Raw genomic sequence first — 22,995 nt, 5'->3', positions numbered from 1 at the left:
GTGTCTGACTGTGTGTGGTCGTTAAGCGACCGCAAATTGTTCAAAACTTTCTGGCGTATTGCAGTTGACTAGGCAAAAGGAGAGGCAAAAAAACAGCAACAACACGCAATTATAACTCACCAAAAAGTATTTGTATGTAGGTGTGTGTGTGTGTGAATTTCAATGTGCTCACGCTTGACTGCCCGCAATATGCTAAATGAGCATTGTAGCGGGGCGTGGCGGGCATTTGTCGAAAATTTAATTACTCGCAAAAAATAAAATCGAATTGTAGGCTGCCATTGTTGCTATTGTTGTTGTTGTTGTTGTCGCTGATGTAAAGTTTGCTAGCGCACGGGTAGACAACAAAAACAATAGCAATGTCGAGTGGCACGTCCATTGTCGAAGGGAATCAATTGTGAATGAGTACAACAACAACGACAACTACTACAACGCAATTTCGCACGATAACCGAATGCAATGAAATTAAAATGAATTAAATTTAAATGAAATTAAGCGCGCATGAATTGTGCGAACAAATAGCGTGGCTTTTGCGCCGTTGTGGACGGTGATGGCATCGGCTGTTGCTGCACGGCTCTGTCATTGCCATTGTCAGTGTCATTTCGAGGCGAAGTGGCAGGTTGCGCTGCATGCTGTTTGTTAATATATACATATACACATATATATGTATGTGTTTATATATTTTAACTTGTTTGCTTGTGTTGTAGTTGACAGACAGCATCGCACGTCATCATCTCTTTGGCTTACTGACCACTGTGACCTAACTTAGTCAGTGACGTCACTGCTGCGGTCGCCTGTTTTGTCTGTCCGTGCAGCTCTTTGCTAACTCTTCGCCGCCGCCAAATATTACACAATTTAAATTGTGTCTTTTGCATTTGTAATCATTTGTAAATATTCCGCAGGCCGCTGGCGTTAATGAACTTCTTTGCTTCCGTTTGCCAATTTTTTTTTTCATTTTTTCGATTTTTTCTTCTGCTTCTTTTTCTTGTTGGCAATTACTCGCGTGCACGCCTTCGACTGTCTGCTTGTCTACAATGCAAAGGTGACTTGCTCGGTATTTACTTCCTACAAATTTAAAGAAAGCAAAAGTGGTTTGGGAAATTTTTGTTATTTTGCGGCGGAGGAGGTGGAGAGGGTTTATGTCTATGTCGTCGCTAGTTCAAGTACGCCAAATGTTGCAAAATGCAATAACACCAAAAACAATGAAAAATCACAATATTTAATTTATTGCGACACGATGAGGTGAAGCATGATCAGGTGAGACCTAGACAAGGTGAGGCTGAAATCTCTTATAATACGAGATATCTCTGTAGGTACCGATTGGGATATAAGCAAAAAATTATATGCAACTAAGATATATAGAATCCTCTTTCTTTTATAAAACCCTTTTCTGAAGCTGCGCCTTCGATTAATATGGATATTATTATCAGTTGCGACTTGAGCCCACCAGCCATTTGTATGAGAATATATGTTACTATGTTGAGCTTCTGGTCAAAGGTCTGGTTGGTAATGCGGTATCACATAACTGTACAAGTTCTTGGTTTTAGACGCAGGTTATATATATTACTTGGTGGTTTAGCAGTACATTTCAATTTATCATAATTATTTAAAAACAGTATTAATTTTTATATGTATACTTTCCGTTATCTTATAGTTTAATTTCGATTTATTTTATTTTGCTTTTTTATGCAACAAAAACAAATGCACTGAAAACGACAAAACGCACAGAAGAAAAAGTCAAAAGCACAAAATTCGTCAAGTGACTCGGATATATCGTCTTCCGAGTCACGTGGCTCTTCGCCCGATCGCAGCACACCCGATCGTCGTAAGTTGAAATTGAAAAACTCATTCACGAAGCTATTGGCGAGCATGGAACGACGATCGTCCAGCAATTCCAATGACGAATATGATGAAGACGACGATGACAACGATAATGATGAGGCAGACGATGACCACGATGAAGAGACTGAAGTGAAGGCCATAGCTAAGACATTATCCAATGTGAGCGAGGAAAAGGTCGAGGACGACATCGATGATATTTGGGCTAGCAAATCGCCTGAGTATCAGCCAGCCACGCCCACTTATATCAAGAGTCAATTCGGCAAAGACTTAACTGCCATTAAGGGTAAAGCTAAATTTCCCGAAGATGTGCCATTACCAAGCATACCGACGCGTCCAATCGCACCGGTAAAATTAAATGAAAGCAAATCTAACGCACTTAGCAAGCCGCCAGGCGAATTAGGTTCCCAAATAACTAAGACTAGTGATAGTAGTAGCGGTAGTAGTAGTAGTAGTAGCTTAAGCAGTGACATTGATATTAATGCGAATTTTAACGAAGCAGAGAACGATGATGATGACGACGGTAGCAAGACATTGCGTGAGACGGTAACTGCGACGAATATGAACTCGCAACAAGCGACGGTAAAATCCAAAGAGCAAAATTCAAAATCCATAAACAAACAGTTGGCAGAAATATTGGCACACAATCAGGTTTTCAAACCGAACTCGAATACGTCCAGTACAAACGGTTCGCAGTTGCAGAATGTAGACTTAAATGTGCATTATGATTTCAGAAGCAAAAATATTCATACAGAAAATCAATATAACAATTATGATCCAAATAGAGATAATGAAATTGTCTATTCTGATTCATTATATGACATTCAGTTTAGTCGATCAGCAGTTGGTGGCTCCAAGATCTTGATGAATTGTCATCCTTGCAGCGCGGAGGAATATGACGGATTGGAGTTCGAGTCGCGCTTCGAGTCGGGCAATTTGGCGAAAGCGGTGATGATTACACAGACCTACTATGAGCTGCACTTGCGTTCGGATTTGTATACGAGCCGCTCCAAACAATGGTTTTACTTTCGTGTGCGTCGTACGAGAAAGAATGTCATTTACAGGTAAGTGAGGTTATGCGGCATCTACATTTAATGAAAAAAGCTACGGAAACTCCTTCACTGTAACAGTAAGATATTTGAGAACGACAAATCTTTGGTTCCTATGGGGATGATCTTTTTTTAATTATTAGACTAATGGAATCTAAAATAGTTGAGCTCCACGTGTAGAGAGACCCTCATTTAGAAACCGTCTGCAGTATTGACTAAGTGAGGTTATCCTTATTATTAAAGGTTTCGGAGCCAGTTGAACCAAGATTGAACCTTAAGAACTAATTATTTTACAACAAAGATCATCAAGTAACTTTCAAAATTGGGTCAACTGACACCGAAGGATGTTATAGTCGTCGAATTTGGTACTTTATTCCCGGTGCGATGGACTGAATGGATGAAGATAGTCCCTAATAATGGTTTGCAAAGTGGTGACCTACATTTGCTAAATATTTTGGATTTCTTCTTCACAGTTTAAACTATAGAAGCTGTAAGAAGTAATTCTCTTACAAACATGGTCTCAAAGGGACGGATCCTAGTACCAACTGCTTGGAGTTTCTCTGAGAATGATGTCATGTTATAGCTCATAAGTATTAATTAGTTGTGGAGCTCTAAAGTAGCTGATAACTTCATATACTTTTCCATAAACAACCGTTTGGAGTATCTAAAAAGATCAGAACAACTGAGTTGTCCTTCCTGTAAATATAACTAAAACCTGAGTTTCCGAAAAGTTTAAGACAGGTTCCTAGACACTGCTCAATTTTTTATGAAAAACTTATGAAGAATTTTAGCATTAACTACATAAAAAATAGCGCTGATAAATAGCAGGCTTCATAATTTAAAATTTCTGTAGCTGGGATTCGAACCCACGGTAAGAGTTACGAACTCAATGGACTCTGCTGTAATAGAAATAAATAAGATAATTTATAATGTAATATTTTCTGTAGCTGGGATTCGAACCCAGGGCTTTCGAAATGAGCGTTACGAACTCAATGCACATTTATAGAGTAGAAATCACTAAAAAAAATGTGTTTGTTTAACTAACAATCGCCACAGGTTTAAGTAGAAGATTTCTAGCTTTCCGAAATGAGAACTGCTCATACGCATTTCAATATGCTCTATGAGAGTGGCATTTCTAAGTAAGTGATTTAAAGAAAATCGATATGGCGTTTAATTTTAGGTATCATAAAGCTCACACAAACTGTATATTTACAAGTGCCAGTTTTCATAGATTACCAACATCACTTGAATTTCGACAGCATTGAAAACCATTAGGAATCAATTTTCAATCATTTTTCTCTCATCCTTTGATTGGTACTCGAATAACTCATACATATTCCACATGCACACATTCACACATATCAAACACATCAAGGACACACATATAGCACATAGCAATGCTCCAATTTTCCACTGGTCAACACCAACTAATTTGCAAAAAAAAAAAATCATTTTTTCATTTCATTTCCGCTTTCAAATTGCTTCGTTCATGTTGCACACCGCTGCGCAACGACAATGACGCCTGCTGACGATGCTGCAACGTGTCTCCCACGCCTTCGCCACTTATGCCACCGTGCAACTGTGCAACATGCAAACGGTTAACACGATACAACATGCATAACGGACCTTCGACATGATGCAAAAGGTTCTCCATCGTCAACCTGGTGAAATCAGATAGCCTGTACAATGATGGCATGCGCCCGCTCATGTATTCGACCATCAGCGCCAAGCAGATAAACGAGGGCTGGAGGCGTTGTGGCACAAATATCGCCTACTATCGCAATGATGATGAGTGAGTTTATTATGATGGCAGACGAAGCCTTTGCCAGGCAGACACTACCATATTTATGTTTACCTATGTATGTATACATACACATACATAAGTAGATGTGTGTATGTGTGTTCGAGCCATTTCAAATGAAAATTCCAATTATAGTCCATTTTTCATGGCAATGCCTTGTAATCTCCCGTGAATGTGTTGATTTAAATTTCCCACATGCTCTTCTCACTTTCTCTCTCTCTCTCTCTCTCTGTCGCCTGTCTCGCTTTGCAGCACACCATCTGAAGAGGAGGACGAGAACAGCTCCTACACGTTAACGTTTAATATTGAATTTAAACACGACAACGATACGGTGTACTTCGCCCACAGCTACCCGTACACGTACAGTGACTTGCAGGTGAGTGCAACAAATACAAAAATACACATACACACATCTATAAGCACACATGTGTATATGTATATGAAAAGTTGTAGGCCACAGTATGGACACTCGAAACTCTCATTGGCCTCTTAAGGACCTGTGGGTCACCTTCGAGAGCGGCCAATTCATGTATGCTGATAAGTGTGTGTGTGTGAGTTGATTAATAAAGGCAGACAATCATCATTTTAATACTCAATTTTCACATGTCACTGTTAATTTCTTTTGCAGGATTATCTGATGACTATACAAAAGGATCCTGTCAAATCGAAATTTTGTAAATTAAGACTTTTGTGTCGCTCGCTTGCGGGTAATAATGTGTATTATTTAACGGTGACAGCGCCGGTGGCGGATGAGGAAGCGATGAGGGTGAGTGTGGTTGCTTGAACTTACATAGAAAAAATTTGTTTAATTTAAGTAAACTTTTTAAGTCTAATATGAATGTACACTACACCAAGAGGGTTTAGAAAATATTTTTATAAAAAGAGTTGCCACCTGTTGAAAGTTTTCGTTCATAAAAAAAAATTATAAAATTAAAAAATATGGAAATATGAGCCTACAGTCGAATTTTTTATTCGAAAAGGGTTGCCACCTATTCAAAAATTCAATTTAATAAAATTAATAATGTTAACAAATCAATCAGCAACCAACTAAAGAGGTTTTAGAAAAACATGCTTTGGGATACATTTTTTTAGAGTTGCCAACTTTTTTAAATTACAGACAGTTAGACAAAATAAAGAAAAACAAATTATAATATAGGAAAGAGGCTAAATAGGTTTAATAAAATTTTATTTCGGAGAGACACATAAATATTTTACTTTTTTATCGAAAGGTAAAATAATTATATAAATAAGGGCGGCTCCTAAATATCTAACTATACTTCGGTGTTATTTAAACACACGCTTCGGCGTACCAGAATATTTTCAAAAAAATATAAGAATAGATACTGTGTTCTAACTGTATTGTACTCGTACATAAAAAATACTTTACAAACGACCTTGTTAAATTTTTAAATCATCGTGATAAATAATATCCAAAAACACGATTGTTAACCGAATCCATTTATCCGATTTAGACACAGGCATATGTTAACCGAACTATACCGATTTTGAAATATTAATGTAGTCTCAACCCTAAACAACAGTAATCGATAGTTTTGATCTACATAAATAAGTTTCGATATTTTTCGATAAAAATTTCACAATAACAAAATTCGGTAAACTTTTAGTTCGAATGTTACTGAACCAAGTTGAAAGTGCTCGACAAGGTCTATTTTACTTTTGAACTACCTCGATCACTACTTTTAAAAATTTTGTTTTACTTTTGACAATGTTTTCATTTATAGATTTTTTTAACAACACAGTTTTCGATTCACATAACTTTTTAAATATATTTCATGAATTAAGGTGTTTAAGTAACATGTGAATAACATTTGATCCAAGAATTCGCATCAAAATTGTTTAAATTTTAACAAAATAATCGATTATTAAGAATTGCTGGTCGATAATATGCAATCGATAAAAATCAGTCATTATAGGCTTAATTCTCAAGTTTCGACCGAAACTATATTTAATTTTGTCTATCATAATTTTTTCGATTTTCATATTATTTATGCTCTATTATCTTTTAAAATCTATTTTGGATATTTTCTAATTAATTTTAATGTTTTTGAAGGTAAACATTCTAACTCTGTTAAAATATAAAAATAATTTTATATTTGTTCATTCGACTGATAATCGATAGGTTATTTTGCAATGTTATTTATTTAAATTGTACGATTGTTATTTTTGTATCGATCAGTTAAAGCTAATACAAAATCGATTAGTGATTTGTAAGCTAATCGGAATTTAAGGAAATATTAATGGCTATCTTATTCTATAAAGTTGAAATTTGTATAAACCACCTAACGTTGACAGAATTTTAAATTAAATATAGATACGTAGTTTAAATTTTTAATCGTTTGTAAAATAATATTTAGGTTAAATATTTAGTTGACTTCCTTCGATAAAAGCTAATCGCTTACGAAATTTGAGCTGTTTATTCGCCATAAATAAAAAGAAGTAAGCTCCTTCAAACAGCTAATCAAAATAAAGAAACAAACCCAAGGATACCCAACTCATTTATTAATATTTATGGTGTCTTATTGCAAAATCTTTTACATGTAAAGGCTGCAACACTTTCCATTAAGTCATTTTGCAATCTTTCTCTTTCCGACCATCAATAATCTTCGTCCATTGTGTGCTATAAATATCGTTTTCATTGCTTTCTGCATGAAATAAAGAAAAAGCACGTGAATAGCGATGAGCGTAGAAATTATCGCTATTATTTATTCAAAAGCATTAAATTAAATGTGCTGAAAATTACATGCAAAAATTTATAGCTTTTAAAGTATTTTATGTTGGAAAATGTTGTTCATGAATTTTTTATGTAACCGTAAATACGAACGTTTTACACAAAGCTGAATATACTTAGATATATATGTACATATCTACATAACTACATATATATATGATCCCTTCAAATATACACTATTTTATCAAATGCTTACACACCGCTGCTTCTAAGCTCAAATTAGTAGATAGGACTTACTAAACCGTTCATATATATGTATGTGCTCATACCTAAGTAAGCGACTGAAGTCTCTCGTAGAACATAAATGCTGACTAAAGCTGATTCTGCTGCAATGAGCTCATACATAATCCTCGATTAGCAACGTAATGACTTCCGGTCCCATGTTGCAAGTTGTTATTTGCCTGCATCAAGAGCTTTCGGCGTACAGAATTCGACTGTGCCACATGCAGAGGCATGCAAAATTATTTGAGCAATCAGCAGGTAGCTGTATTCTCAGTAATTTTTGTTTGTATATATAACTATGTACCTATATTTGTGCATACATATGTATAGTATGTGGAAACAAATTACATTAGCATGAAGTAATCGCATTGAAGTAGTTTATTAAGCATGCTTTTGATATAATATTGATGATCCTTATGCACTTTTGATTATAAGTTATTATCTAAACATTCCCAACAAGGATACTCTGTAACAAATTTATATGCAAATTTATTAATTCATTTGAATTATGTTATTTGAGCAGCAGGAAAACGCAGAACACAGTACTAACGGCAATTTAATTTATGTGAATTATTTGTCGCACAATTTATATAGAAAATTTCTAACTAGAAAGAACAGTTATGCTTATGATTTGATTAAATATTTGGAGCTTTTAGAGGAGAAGTCTGGTCAAGGCTTATTTGTGAATTAACGCGTTTTTTGCTGAAATTATTTTAGTTTTTAAAGTATTTGGATAACTCAAACCAAACATGCGAGTTTAGTTTATTTAGTTTTTGAAACCAAAATTAGTTATTGAGCGGATGGCGTAGCAACAGCAGCGTCTTCAATTGGCTGCTTCCTTACTCATTTTATTTAACCACTAATCTCTTGTCAAAAAGCTTTTTAGGAAACAAAAATTTCCAGTTGTATTCAACAGAAAAGAGTAAATTGATCCCTAAAATGTTATAACTGTTGGTCACTCTATCGCTAAGTAACTATAACACTCACTCGCTCTGATTTATACCACTTGTTTGTTCGATTCACAACTTTTCTGACACCTCGCCAACCAACTAATCAATAAAAAAGTGTTTCAATTGAATTCACTATTAGAGACTGTGCCAGTAACTCTGTAATTAGGCATAATTCCGAGCTATGCTCACACTACTTATATAGACTATGGCAATCTATTTGTTTTATAGAAGTTGTCTGTTCGATTCGCCACTATTCTGCTCGCAATATTTGAGCTCTACTCTCTTGTAAAAAATATTACTAATGAAAGCAACAACAAATGATGCTACTAATTCAGTATTAGAGAATATGAGCGAGATTATGCCAAACTATTTGATTTATACCAGTTGTTTGTTCGATTCATTACACCCCACAGATTGACAGATCGCAGAACGATTTGAGAACAATTTGAAAACGATTCAAGTTCATTATACTTTACATTGCGAATTAATTCTCCCTCAGAAGAAGCTTATTTTGCTAATAAATTCATAATGCATATTTTAAATTTAGAATTTAAGTTTTTTAATAATAACCCAACCCACAATCAGTAAAGTATTTATAATATAATTATATAAAATAGAAATATTATTTAAGAATAGTAACATTATAGAAACTTGATTTTTTTGCATTTTATGCGCATTTTGTGTCAAAAAAAGTTTCCTAATATTTAAAAAAAATTAAAATATTCCTTTTAGAATTTCTTTAATTCGCTATTTTAAAAAAAATGTTTTTTTAACTACTACAAGAAAATCAAAGTTATGATATATTGAAAAAATCGTTTAATATTTACAAAATTAAATAAAATTGCAGAAAAAGAAAGCAATCGTAGTCTCAGCGCGTGTACATCCCAGCGAAACGCCCGCCTCATGGATGATGAAGGGTCTCATGGATTTCATCACCGGCGACACTTTAACAGCCAAAAGACTGCGCCATCGCTTCATTTTCAAGCTGATACCAATGCTCAATCCGGACGGTGTGATTGTGGGCAATACGCGTAACTCGTTGACGGGCAAGGATCTAAATCGCCAATATCGCACCGTTATACGGGAAACATATCCCTCCATTTGGTATACAAAAGCCATGGTTAAAAGGTAAATTACTAGCGCCGATATTGAGATAATGGCAGAAAATATATACATTTTTTTTTGGTAATTTAAAGCTTTTAACTTCTCTTATCTTTCTCGAATATTTCACGCGACCGACCGCAGACTGATTGATGAATACAAAGTTGTCTTGTACTGTGATATGCACGCCCATTCGCGCAAGCACAATATTTTCGTTTATGGCTGTGAGAATAAGCGGAGTCCCGAAAAGAAGCTAACAGAACAAGTATTTCCGTTAATGTTGCACAAGAATGTGGCCGATAAGGTGGGTAGTCGGGCTAGAGGTAGACAAATATTGTAGCTTACTAAAGCACACTAGCATAATTCAGATGATAGAAATGCCGTTAGCTTACTTTATCGTTGAGCTTATTTTATTTTAGCTTTTAACAAAGCCTAACCCAGTTTAAGACTCTGCCACATTATATTTTTTGTTGCCACATTTTGCGTGCTTTTTCTGTTTGTTTGTGCTACTTTTATCTACTCTGCTTCATCTTCTCTTTTTACTCATTACATCATCATGTTTTTAATCTGCTTTTCATGTCTACCTTTTTGCAGTTTTCCTTTGAAAGCTGTAAATTTAAGGTGCAACGCAGTAAAGAGGGCACCGGCCGCATTGTGGTTTGGATGCTGGGCATCACAAACAGTTACACAATTGAGGCATCGTTTGGCGGCTCATCGCTGGGCTCACGCAAGGGTACACACTTTAGTACGGCGGTAAGTAGTAGCAAAAATGTGTAAAAAACAAAATATTTGAAATCTTTGCTAAGGAAAAGTTGAAAATTAAAAATTATTTTAAGCCAAAAATTATGGCTAAACGATTTGGAAGCTTAAAACTAAAAAACTGAATCTGTTTAAGATTTTTTTCTAATTAAATTGTTTTTGAAAATAATTTATTATAACTTTAGAATGCTTTTCATTGAAGCTTAATTTTTTATGCTCAGCGCGCCAAAATGTAGGCAACAAAATAGCTCATGGTTAAATTTTTGGCTCGCAGCATGGATGAAATATGATAGCATTACATTAAATTATTATACAATTATAATAAAGTATATATATAAATAATCAGCTTGACGAGTGGAGTCGATTTCTTTATGTCCGTCACTTTGTCTATATAAACGTGAACTAATCCCTCGGTTTTTAAGACATCGATTCAAATTGGATTACACATATTGGTTTCGCCCAAAGATGCTGCTCTTTTTTCGGAACCGTCAATATCGGAGCACTATAGCATATAATTGCCATACAAACTGATAGATCCAAATCAAATTTTGTTATGGAAAACTCTTTCACTTAACGAAACTTATTCACGACATTTGGCTATTATTATTATCCACGCCAACACTACAATCTCCGAATATATTGTTCAGATCATACTCCTACAGCATATAGCTGCCATACAAACTGCTTGATCAAAATTAAGAGTAAAATCTTTATATACGCTCTTATGCTATAAGAAATGCACCTGTGAAAGGTATTATAGCTTCGTTCCAGCCGAAGCTAACGTTTGTTTCTATTTTTTGCTCAACGCGCCAAAATGTAGGCAACGAAATAGATCATGGCTAAATTTGTCGCTCGCAGCATAGGATAAATTAATATTACTAGCCACCTCATTCTACAACAATTTCTGAGATTATCTTAATAAAAACAAGTAAGGAAGGGCTAAGTTCGGATGTAACCGAACATTTTATACTCTCGCAAAGTCAAATAGTATACTCGTTTGAGATTTCTTTGTGGATTGGCTGATATTTTCGGTAGAAGGTCAACTATAGGCACTGGGGTCCACATATTTAGTACTTAGGGGCTTAAACAGTTTTGGTTCGATTTAGACAATTTTTGGCCACAAGGTGGCATACTTTAATCGCATTATTCACGCAAAGTTTTATCCCGATACAGTCATTGTTGCCTGATTTGCATAGTGGAAAGTGAAATAATCAGATGGAATTTAAAATGGTGTTATATGGAAAGTAGGCGTGGTTGTAGTCCGATTTCGCCCATTTTTGCACTGTGACATAGAAACATGAAAAGAACGTTATGCACCGAATTTGGTTGAAATCGGTTGAGCAGATCTCAAGATATGGGTTTTCACCTAAAAGTGGGCTGTGCCACGCCCACTGTCTAATTTTGAACGCGGTTCCTATAAAGTCATCTCATACCATCCCAGAGATAAAATTTAATGACTCTGGCGTGTTTAGTGCTTGATTTATCGCGCTTTTAGTAGTTTTTAACAGTACCGTTATATGGGGAGTGGGCGGAGTTGCCACCTGATTTCAACTATTTTCACACCGTCAATAGAAGTGCTAAAAATATTTGCTTCCAGTGAATTTTGTTATTATAGCATTAGCGGTTTAGGAGATATGCACATTAAACCTATTAGAGGCGGGACCACGCCCACTTTTTTAAAAAGAATTTTAACTGCAGATGCCCCTCCCTAATGTGATCCTGTGTACCAAATAACAGTCTTGTATCTTATTGCGGAGCTTAGTTATGGCAAGTTATTTGTTTTTGATTAATGGCGTTTTGTGGGCGTGGCAGTGGTCCGATTACGCCCATCTGCAATACCAACCGTCTCACGGTACCGTGAAACATGTCTACCAAGTTTCATAAAGATATCTCAATTTTTACTCAAGTTAGAGCTTGCACGGACGGACGGACAGACGGACAGACGGACGGACAGACGGACGGACGGACAGACAGTCACCCGGATTTCAACTCGTCTCTTCATCCTGATCATTTATATATATATAACCCTATATCTAACTCGATTAGTTTTAGGTGATACAAACAACCGTTAGGTGAACAAAACTATTATACTCTGTAGCAACAGGTTGCGAGAGTATAAAAAAGTAGGATTACTTGTTTTTATCTCGAAATCTAAAATCATGCAGCTTCGAGTGTTACACAAAATACCAATCTGATTCAAAAATATTCAGCACCTAGACATGAAACACAATCCATCATCGTATCAAATCAATCAATAAAATGTATGTAAACATATATAGAAATATACATCCAGTCATGTCTACTGGTAAATTTGAGTTTATTTGTACTCACCTTGTGATGACCTCGCTGGAAAATATCAAGAAAATAGAGAAAATATTAATGAAAATAACAACCAGCATATATTAACAACGAGTACGAGTACATAACAGCATCCATAAAACACATACACACACACATATATATATGAATTGTATATAGCATTCAAGTCATCCTCAACGCCATGGCGTATGATGAACATTGTATATCGACGTAAGCAAAACTTCTTCTACAAGTATTATTGATAGAGATTTGAGGACCCGTTACAACAATAACAATAACAATATTGATAGATAGACAAATAATAACGGCATGCTAATAAAACGGGTATATCAAAATGATAAATAACAGAGAATTGTAGCCTTTGGCATAACAAAAACAACAATAACACAAATTAAAGCAAACAAAAGATTGTTGCTTGAGAAAAAGATTAAATTAAATCAACAAAATTTTCTGAAATAAAATCTTAGGGGACACAAAGTGTGTAAATAGCGGAGGTATTACATGTATAATGCAATGAAAATGTAAGAAAGCTTATACAAATATGGTACATGCATACATACTTGTATAAATCTAAATAACGGTTATAGCAAAGTTTCATAGGAGCTTAAGGAATTTATATAGAAATAGAGCTTGCTGCTGTAGGGGTGACAACGAATTTCATCAACTACAACGCAGCTATGTTTGCATATATGTATATACCATATATATGTGTATGTATGTATATATGTATATATGTACGCGTGTATGCTTGTAAACTCTAATGTCATTTCCTTTGTTGTTTGAAAATTGTTGTTGTAGTTATTGGTTTTGCTGATGACAGCAACATGCTTCATAATGTCGCACAAGTCGTGCGGAAATTGATAATAAAAATACTGATAATCATAACGTTATATAATGCGCATAAAATGAAACACACAGACATATGTGTTGATCACATGAATGAGTGTGTGGTTATGGATGCTTTAGGAGGCTGCTACTTGGGGTTCTCCTACAAGTATACAAATAATGCAAAGCACAAACCAATGTATATATGTATTATATACGAGTATAATCGTGTGCATATGTTTGTATGTAGGTACGAGTATTTTGTTGTGATCAAACTTGCAACAATTTGTGGCATTTCTTATTGAACGGCTCAACTGTATACCATAGACTTGAGGTTGTGGAAAAAAATGATTATTCAACATAAATTATGCATTAAAACGCTGAGGTCTTTGAGATGAGCAAGTCAATTAAGGAATTCTGTATCAAATTCACATTGAAGTATGTGTAATGTTAGGAGGTCGCTGAGGCCCCCACACTGGGTATTGAAAAATAACACTAATGGCTATTATTGTTTAGAGCTTCATGTGTCTAATCCGAAAAGTTTTAACTTTTGTAGTTTCTCCTATTAACGAGTCAACAGTTAATCATTGGAATCGCTTATGCGTTGATTTTCTCGAAAATTAATTATCTGCCTAAGTTAGACACTAGCCGTGAAGAAGACAGTACAAATACGATACGAATCTTACATCTTTTGGGGTTAATTCCTGATTAATCTAGATTAAAATCGCATATTGGCAGATATATACGGTATAAAGTCACCCCGAAGTTCAAAAATTTTTATTAAAATTTATATTAGTTTTATATTAATTGGTGCTTTATTTGTATACTCGAATGTAAAACAATTAGATGGAATTTAAAATTGTGTTTTATTGGAAGTAGGCGTGGTTGTAGTCCGATTTCAACTATTTTCACGCTATCGCAAGAAGTGTAAAAATAATTTATCCTACGCAAATTTGGATGATATAGCTTGAATCTTATAATAAAATTTCGAAATTTCAAGATCGGGATTCGGGATCCCGAAATTTTTTTGAACAAAAAACAGCTTATGATAAGAAATTATGCGAATTATATGCTGAAGCACTGAATAATAAAAAAAAAAAACAATTTTTAATCCCGAAATTTCGAGATCGGGTTTCGGGATCCCGAAAGCTTTTGAACAAAAACCAAACAAAAGTATCCACATTTCATACTTTTATGTGCTAGAATATGATTTATTTATACTCAATATATTCGTTTCTGAAAACAATGCATGTTTGGTTCAGACTACTTTAATATTCAAATATGTAGGTATATCAGTCGGTCCTCGTATTCTCATATGGTATACTACTTATTTTCTTATTTATACTCAAGCGAACATTAATCTAAATATGTCTTTAAACGGGTACTTTGGTTGCGGTCATCTGTGGACATAATCAGCTTATACCACAGTTAAAATGTACAGACAAACAAATATACAGACAGACGGGAAACAGCTCGAAAAGAATATATATATATATGTATACGTACCAGAAAACAGACTAAGCAAAAAGAGAAATAAGAAGAATTTAGAAACAAACACAATCAAACAGGCATTTATGCTCGTATAAACATACATACTTAAGTATGTATATAGCTACTTACATATACACTCAAATATGAATTTGATACTTAGAAAAGCAAATCAAAAGCAAAGAGCCTTAGAACGAAGAGCAGAATGCGCATTTATGCGTAAAAGTACTAATGGCTTAAGTTTCATTCTGAACTTGACTGCTTATTTTGGTATTATATATACAGATATGTTTACCATATACACACACATACATACATATATTTATATAATATAAGAGGGCATGAATATTCCCGAGCGGTGCAAAGCCAAAGACGGCAAAGGAAATGTGTGCATCTAATGGTAAAGTTGCACAAAGTTCTCAAAGTAAAACTGAAAGTAATTAAAGTAAGATATTGTAAGTCATTTAAAGTATTTGAAATTGGAATCGAGTGTTTTGAACGACTTAGCAACTTTTTTCGGTTGTATTTTTAGTTGTAATTACATGCATACAATGTAATTATACTTTTGTGTAAGAATGCTTCTAAAGTGGTTTGTGCAGGAGACTTTATTTTACTTCTTTTTTTTTTAGTTTATGCTTTCGTTTATATTTTACTTTTATATTTCAAGCTGAAATTTAGGGATTTTCATATTTTAGCAGGGGTTATTTGCTGATTTATTAAAAAAATAACTAAAAGGAATATTTGAAGCTTATAAATGAAGTAGAAAATTTTTTAAAAATTCAAAATTTCGGAAAAACCACAATTTCGGGATCCCGACCACTTCAGTTTAATTTAATTAAGTTAGAATCATAAGAAGTATTAGATTCAACTAAAATTTAAACAACACGAACACATGAGTGCATAAAAATATTCTTCACTACTAAGTTTCGGGATTCCGAAATTTTGGTAACGAAATTTTGAAAACCCGAAAACGATGCGTAAGGGATTTGAGGATGCCTATGATTAATATTATTTGATATTTGTTGCAAAATCAAGCTAAGCTTAACAATTTTGATTAAATAGTATTATTATTTTTGCTCTCTCTCTGTCTCTTTTTACAGGATTACGAGCACATGGGGAAAGCATTTTGTGAAACACTACTCGATTATGGCGATGATACACCGAATAAAGTAAAGAGAATGACAAGACATATGAAACAAATTAAAAGAATTAGAAAACGCGAGAAACGCGAGAAGAAAGCATTGAAATTGAAGAAAATGGCCGAACAGGGATGTATAATCGCTGAGAAACTCGGGGTTAAGCGTACGGGGAAGAGTGTTTCCTAAGAGCGAGAGAGAAACAAATTTATTTTAATGAAACAGGAGAAAACGCCGCAAATAATAGGCTTCTCAAAAACAACAAAAATATAAATAAAAGAGAAATATGTAGATACATGTTGTTGCTTCCAGTTGGGAAGCTTAGGTATTTCTATAAGTAGAAGAGTTGACGGATGCTGCCAGAGACGTAGTGTATGTGTTTCTTGCGTAATATGGTATTTAGTTCGTTTGAGTAATAAGTCTTTGTATTTTTGCTTTAATTTTTTTTTTTTATATTTGTACAATAAAATTATTTTTGTTTCTATTTTTTTGTATTTTTAAGTTGTATTAAGTCACGTTTTGTTGTTACTGCTAAGTGTGATTATTATTTGTCGTATATAACCACCCAAAGTAGGATCAGAGAAATTGGTATAACTGTAGGTGTGCTCTTGATACTATCTATGAGTGATAAAAAAGTAAATAAAAAAGAATCGCGATTCTATAAAATGTATAATTTTTGTGGTACGAAAAATAATAAGAAATGAGTTTGAAATCAGAAAATATATTAAATTTTTGAGTGACAGCCAAGACTTACAATTTCTCTAGATCCTTGGAGGGTAGAATATATATTTTAGTATTTATTTTTGCCTTAGCATAAAAATGTGTTGATTTTGTATAACATCTACTGCCTTTTTCTAGATATTCGTCTACTTATAAAAATACTGAAAACCCACAAGTGCTAAAAGCTCTAAAAATATATATAAAAATTAATAACAGTTGGCATAGGTTTTGAAAATACAACGGAACTCAACAATCAAGTAGTAAATTACGGTTATGGCATACATAGCATCATACGAGCATGAATAATAGACTGCAAGACTCTGCTGAATTATCTGAAAAAATTTGATAACAGTTTTGTGTGACGTCATACTAGCGTCGAACTCAAAGCGAAGTAGGCATGCGCTAGTATGACGAATTTCAAAATAATTTTAGAAAATAATTGAAATGTCGAATAAACAACACATAGAAACCAAAACATACTTATTCTGTAGTTAAAACATTTTTTTTTTTCAAATTATTACCTTTGAATTCAATAGTTTTGACTTCAAATGTTTACTGTTTGAATCTTTTCTGACATTTATTCAACGATTTTTTCCATTACAAACTATTTGAGCTGACTAAAAACTATTTATTACTTGTTACGAATATTTTCAAATACTTTTCTTTTTTAAAATTTCATAAATGTTCCGAATTTATGTTTTTTGAAGTTTAGTTATATTTTTATGGTGGAAAAAGTGTTTGCTTCGAAAGTTTAACGAAAATTAAAAATGCTGCGAATTTAAGCTATGCCATAAATGCCGAACGTACACTACGTAAACGATCGTTACTAAGAGTTATTTTAAATTTTTTAGTGGCAATTTGTGAAAAGGGCATAAGTCGACATAAGCAAATGCTGATAATTTGAGCTACTCTATCGAAATCGCAAATTACGGTAGTTTACAGACAAAAGAAAGCTACCAGAAACCGAAGAATATACGAAAATTACGTTAAATCGACTTAAGCTGCATTAGCAAATCGCCACAATTGCATATTTTTATGAAAAGTTTTTTAGTCAACAAAAAATATGCAAACAACAACAATAATTTTACTATTTAATATAAAAAAACTATATATATTAAATATACGAGAATATTTAAATTTTATACTAACAGCGCAGTATTTAGTAACTTAAGCTCTGAGAAAATGTAATATCCCCGCCAAACAATAAATGTTGCTTCCAACTAACTTTGAGCTCTTCAACGGTTATACAAAAACAAATATATATAACATATACAACAAAAATATAATTTTTAATGAAATTGAAGCTCCGCTTCGTGCCATTTTGATCAATTTTTATGTGAAAATGCTATCTTAGCGCGCTTTCTCTAACAAAGCAAAGCTGCTTACCTTAAGCTTATGCATATTATACTTACGTGTATGTTCAAGCATAAATATCCTACATTCATTCACTTTTTCAAAAGCACATAACTGTAATTTATTCATCTCATATTAACAGTCATACCCATACACATGCACGCTTTATTATAGAAATTGAATTTATTTTCCAAAGCCACAATGCTCAAAATAAATTACAGAATTACAACAAATATCGTCAATTTCGCTTATAAAAACATTTTATTATTAAGTTGCGTTTGTATGTGTGTATTTTAGTTATAAAAGTACAATTTATTTAAGTGATTTTAAAACAATAATATTTTCTAAACATTATACTATATGAATTTGATTTTATTTATTTAGTTAAATTTAGCGATTTTGTTGCAATATCTTTATATGTATGTACGTTTGTATTTACGTAAGTGCGTCTGTATGACACAGATTTCATTTGTAGCGCCAATTTGTATTAACAAAAGTAAATAATAAATTTTAAGTTTTTATAAAATATTTTGTAGTTTTGTTGTTTTATTTTTCGTGGCACTTAGCGCATATGGTACGTTGCAAGGAAAATTGTGTAGTGTGTAGTTGGCCTTAGTAAATTTAGTATCATTGGAAATTTGACTATTAGATATTTCCAAAAATTTCGAAAATTATTGTTTTTGTAACTGACTTTATAATTTTTATTGAATTTTTAAAGCAGCTAGAAAATCAGATTTTTTAATAAAATCCGAGTTAGTGCCTTCTAAGTGTGTGAAAAGATCATCTCTGATGCATTCCAAGAGATACCAGAGCCAAGGTCGGTCCGTGAATTTCCAACGATTGTTTCAATCTTTCAATGAAAATGTGTAAAGCTGTTTTTCAAACTTTTACTATTTTCTAAGTGAGATCGCTTACAGATCGTTATCAGACGATATCTCAAAAATGATAGAACCAAAAAAAATATGAATACAAGTAGTTTTCGGCTCAGCGACCTCTACTTATACTTACGATCAAACTTGACCTTGAAGACCTGAATGCGCGGTCATATTCTAGCATGATTGTGACTGTTTTTTAGGACAAACACGAACTGAGAGTCAACGTTCAGACACCGTATTCGCCAGATTTGGCTCTGTGCATTTTCCTGTTTTCAAAACTGAAAAATTCGTTAAGCCGTACGCGCCATGAGGGCCTTGACCTAAAAACAAACAGCTTATGTTCACACGAACATAAAAAAAGTTGTAACAATTTAACTAAAAAAGTTTTTATCGATTCGGTTTGCGCGGGCAGTTTAAAGGGACCAGTACGAGTCAAATTTGATCTTAATAGTTGTTTTCACATTTTTTAGGAATATCTCAGCGAAACAATTCGATTTAAAAACGGCATCAATCATAAATGTGGTTTTATTAAGATGCTTCAAATAATTTAGATCATCTTGAGACCAAGTTTGGAAAACAATTTATAGATAAAGTAACGAAAGATCAGAAACACTGAAGAACCGTTACTCCGGCTGACAATTACGACAGACAGGGTTTCCAGCCAAGATTAATCCTAAGGCAATAGAAGAACTTCAAAAGCTAACATATTGAAGACGTAAATGTAGCCCTCGAACTATTAGTTCCTGCAACAGAATATCGTTAGCAATCATTGGAAATACTACTTCTTGTCACAAAAACTCAATGCGAAGTAGTCAACGACTGTTTCTCTTTCTAACCCAAGAAAAACATTTTTCTTTAAAAAGGAGTATATACTAGATATAGACAAGGAATAATTTAGAATTTTTTCACTCGAAAGATACAGCTTTTATTACGTCTGGTGTATCGACAGACAAAGAAATATTTTCTTATATTTTTATGTCTTTCGCTCCAGCTGTTTTCTATTTATTTGACAACAGTAAGATTTTTTATTTGCACTTAATTTGCTCATTGGAACCTCTTCTCTCTACGCTTCTTTGCAACATTTGCTTACACTTTCCAAAGCTATACTCGATTGTTCTAGGATTTCACCAAAAAAAAAAAAAACACTGCATTTCAAAACACATTTCTGAAAACGAGAGAACCAAGATGATAATTTGATTTTAACTTTTTAATAAATTTAATAAATTTGCCCAACACAGGAGCGTTTACGTCTGAAGATCATCGAGCGACTCTTGAAAGAGGGTTCGAATGCTGATGAGCCACTAAATATACCGTTATCTGATTATTCGAGGTAAGCAGTTCAATAACAACACATAAATAACTCACAGTGATATAAAATTTCCCAATCGATTTAGCGACGAGGGTGGCATCTCCAGTTCAGAGAATGAATGTCGCGGTTCGAGCTTTTCCGATTTGGAGGGACCTTGCTGCGCACTCAGCCGCGCACCGCCATCAACGCCCGAAGCAGAGGCCCAACATCGGCGGGTATGTACTTACAGCGTAAACAAGTTATTCCTACTCAATATCTCCCACCTACCACCCGCTCCTTCTATCCCTCCCCACCACATGCACAGCACAAATTGACACGTATGCGTCGCGTAATGCGTGAGCTCGATCGCATTTACTTTCAACCGTTATTCCAAAAGAAATTCCGTTGTTTCATCAAATTTAAACGCGGCAAATCGAAACGCTCCGATAAGAAGAACACGAAGAGGAAGAGCACGAATAGTTTCGAAATTGCTACAAATTCGCAAATACATCGACTACAGGGTGGCGCTGAGACTGGCGATGGCGTTAATAGAAAATCGTATATTTATGAGGAGATTTTTCAAGATGCTCACGACGGCACATCACATGAAAATGTTGCGATGACCTCACCGGGTTGCGACTCGGTTACTAATGAATCCGATGAGCGCGCTTTTCTATCCGCTGAAGGTGAGGATTCGAAACAAGATTGTAGAAAAATAGCGCAAAAGCCACAAACTTCCAAGAAAAAGATAAAGGAAACACCGTTGGTGCAACGGCCGACAGTCTCGAGAAAGCTTCGGACGTGGCTGGCGGAAAGAAAAATATACATCCTCCGCAGAAAGCAAAAGGTAAAGAGTTTACAGTTAATATTTAACGTAAGACGTCGGTTCAACAAGTTAGATAGACAAAAGTCTAAAGAATTGTCAACTTATTTCTTGTAGACAGACTTCTATAGAAGTTTATCTATTTTCCGAGACATGATTACTTTACAGAAGGCTTTTGCTTTTGGCAAGGAATAAAACTCGTCTGAAATCAAACTTTTTCGTTTATGTTTCGAATTTGCGTTTGGGCCACAGTGGCTCACTGAGCTCATCCAATTTAACTATAGCACACCTAACGCTGGACTTTGGCGCAATTTAGGAACAATGCGAGTAAGAATTCGTCCAAACGCCCATTTTATGTCTAACAGACTGAATCAAAAATCATTTGGAGTCCTAAGGTCCGAAATCAAAAATAAGTAAACTCTTAGACCCATCCTTCTCGGCAATGGGTATATGTATAAGCTTCTAAAGCGGAATGCGGGTTTCCCCGGCCACGGCATTGAAGCATTACTTCCAATTGCCTCGATTTTTCAATCAAAATTATTTGAGGTACTTCGCTATAGTATTCTTTCTGACGATACTACTTAGCGCTTTTTGGGGCCACATCCTCCAAATGTCTCTACGCAATTAAGTGCAAGTACCAATGCGATCGTAAAACTTCGTGCAGTTTTCTTAAGTTGCGAGTTTCAGTTACCTAAAAGTCATCCAACACAAGTTTTTGGCATATTTAGCTCATCAAGTTATTTTTCGAAGTAGTTTTCGTAACTGTTGGAACTTATTTGGGCCAATTCAAAAGTATGCTTACGAATTGAAAATCTACAGTTATTATACATACTCATACTCTAATATCTCTTCTCCTTTCTTGCTTCTTACAAGTTCTTAAAAGTTTCTAAAAGACTTCTTTCGCAAAATATTGGCATCTAACCTAAAAAAGGTACTTAAAATGTGCATAAAAAAGGGGGTGATTTTCCAGCGGTTTCTCACTCATTGGTGCTCTTCTCGTATATAATACCCACGAATTGCGGCAAGAGTAATTTCAAACCCCGTTTCAATTGAGTTCTGCTTAATTCCACGAGATTTAAAAACTGTCACATTCTGCCTTCACAATGCCAGTGCGTTAAGCTTTCACGCCACGCACCATATCCTTTATGCCGTACTCCAGAACAAAAACAAAAAAAAATATACCATGCGCAATTCGCAGTAGGTTCAAGTATCTTCCTATGACTCATTGCAGCGAATTCTCGGCATTTTTGCAATGCCACCTGCATTTTTACAACGTGGAATTTTCACTCACACACAACAAAACGTTACAGCTTTGTAAACCGTGCATTTTTCAGGCATTTTCACTTTTTTCTGCTCGCCAGCCGCGCGCATATTTTCTCTTCCACTGCCAACAATTCAGTTTAGCATTGTTTTGCCACAGGCAAAAATGCATGCGAAATTCTTTTATATGCTTTTCTCTTTGCATTTTACTTTCGCTCTACCTTTTTTGTTTGAGTTTTTGTTTTTGATTTTCACTTCCGCTTTACATTGAATATTTCATTTGCTTTGCATTTTTGCACCTTTTGCCATTGTGCGCTGTTTGGCAGGCGGCTTTACATGCCCATCAGCGATAATTGTTGTTTGCCGCCCCTATACATATACTAGGGTACGCTGTCATATACATATTTATATATGTACATATGTATTATATAATAACCCGTA

General features: G+C 34.4%; 2 protein-coding genes across 11 annotated transcripts in view; one reads left to right on the top strand and one right to left on the bottom strand.

Annotated features, from left to right (window-relative positions):
• Nadsyn (NAD synthetase) overlaps window positions 1–22,995 on the bottom strand; it is a 127,809-nt gene that overhangs the window by 98,100 nt on the left and 6,714 nt on the right. For 2 of the 4 annotated variants that reach the window (XM_070110350.1, XM_070110349.1), the window contains exon 2: window positions 12,799–12,813. The exons of the other annotated variants lie outside the window; for them this stretch is intronic. The gene's annotated coding sequence lies outside the window, so the exon portion shown is untranslated. The remainder of the gene's footprint in view (window positions 1–12,798; window positions 12,814–22,995) is intronic. 4 annotated transcript variants of the gene reach the window in all.
• Nna1 (Nna1 carboxypeptidase) overlaps window positions 1–22,995 on the top strand; it is a 115,742-nt gene that overhangs the window by 86,601 nt on the left and 6,146 nt on the right. For 3 of the 7 annotated variants that reach the window (XM_070110344.1, XM_070110343.1, XM_070110342.1), the window contains exons 4-14: window positions 1,726–2,900; window positions 4,531–4,677; window positions 4,939–5,062; window positions 5,315–5,452; window positions 9,455–9,735; window positions 9,853–10,012; window positions 10,303–10,461; window positions 16,200–16,368; window positions 20,423–20,513; window positions 20,578–20,707; window positions 20,797–21,318. In XM_070110344.1, coding sequence (XP_069966445.1) covers window positions 1,726–2,900; window positions 4,531–4,677; window positions 4,939–5,062; window positions 5,315–5,452; window positions 9,455–9,735; window positions 9,853–10,012; window positions 10,303–10,461; window positions 16,200–16,368; window positions 20,423–20,513; window positions 20,578–20,707; window positions 20,797–21,318 — 3,096 coding nt within the window. Of the gene's footprint in view, window positions 1–1,725; window positions 2,901–4,530; window positions 4,678–4,938; window positions 5,063–5,314; window positions 5,453–9,454; window positions 9,736–9,852; window positions 10,013–10,302; window positions 10,462–16,199; window positions 16,369–20,421; window positions 20,514–20,577; window positions 20,708–20,796; window positions 21,319–22,995 lie in introns of all 7 variants that reach the window. The other 4 variants (XM_070110346.1, XM_070110345.1, XM_070110348.1 and 1 more) reach the window with 4 other exon arrangements.

Source organism: Bactrocera oleae, chromosome 5 (genome assembly GCF_042242935.1).
Source record: "Bactrocera oleae isolate idBacOlea1 chromosome 5, idBacOlea1, whole genome shotgun sequence".
NCBI classification, from domain to species: domain Eukaryota; kingdom Metazoa; phylum Arthropoda; class Insecta; order Diptera; family Tephritidae; genus Bactrocera; species Bactrocera oleae.
This window is presented reverse-complemented; position numbering and strand designations above follow the sequence as displayed.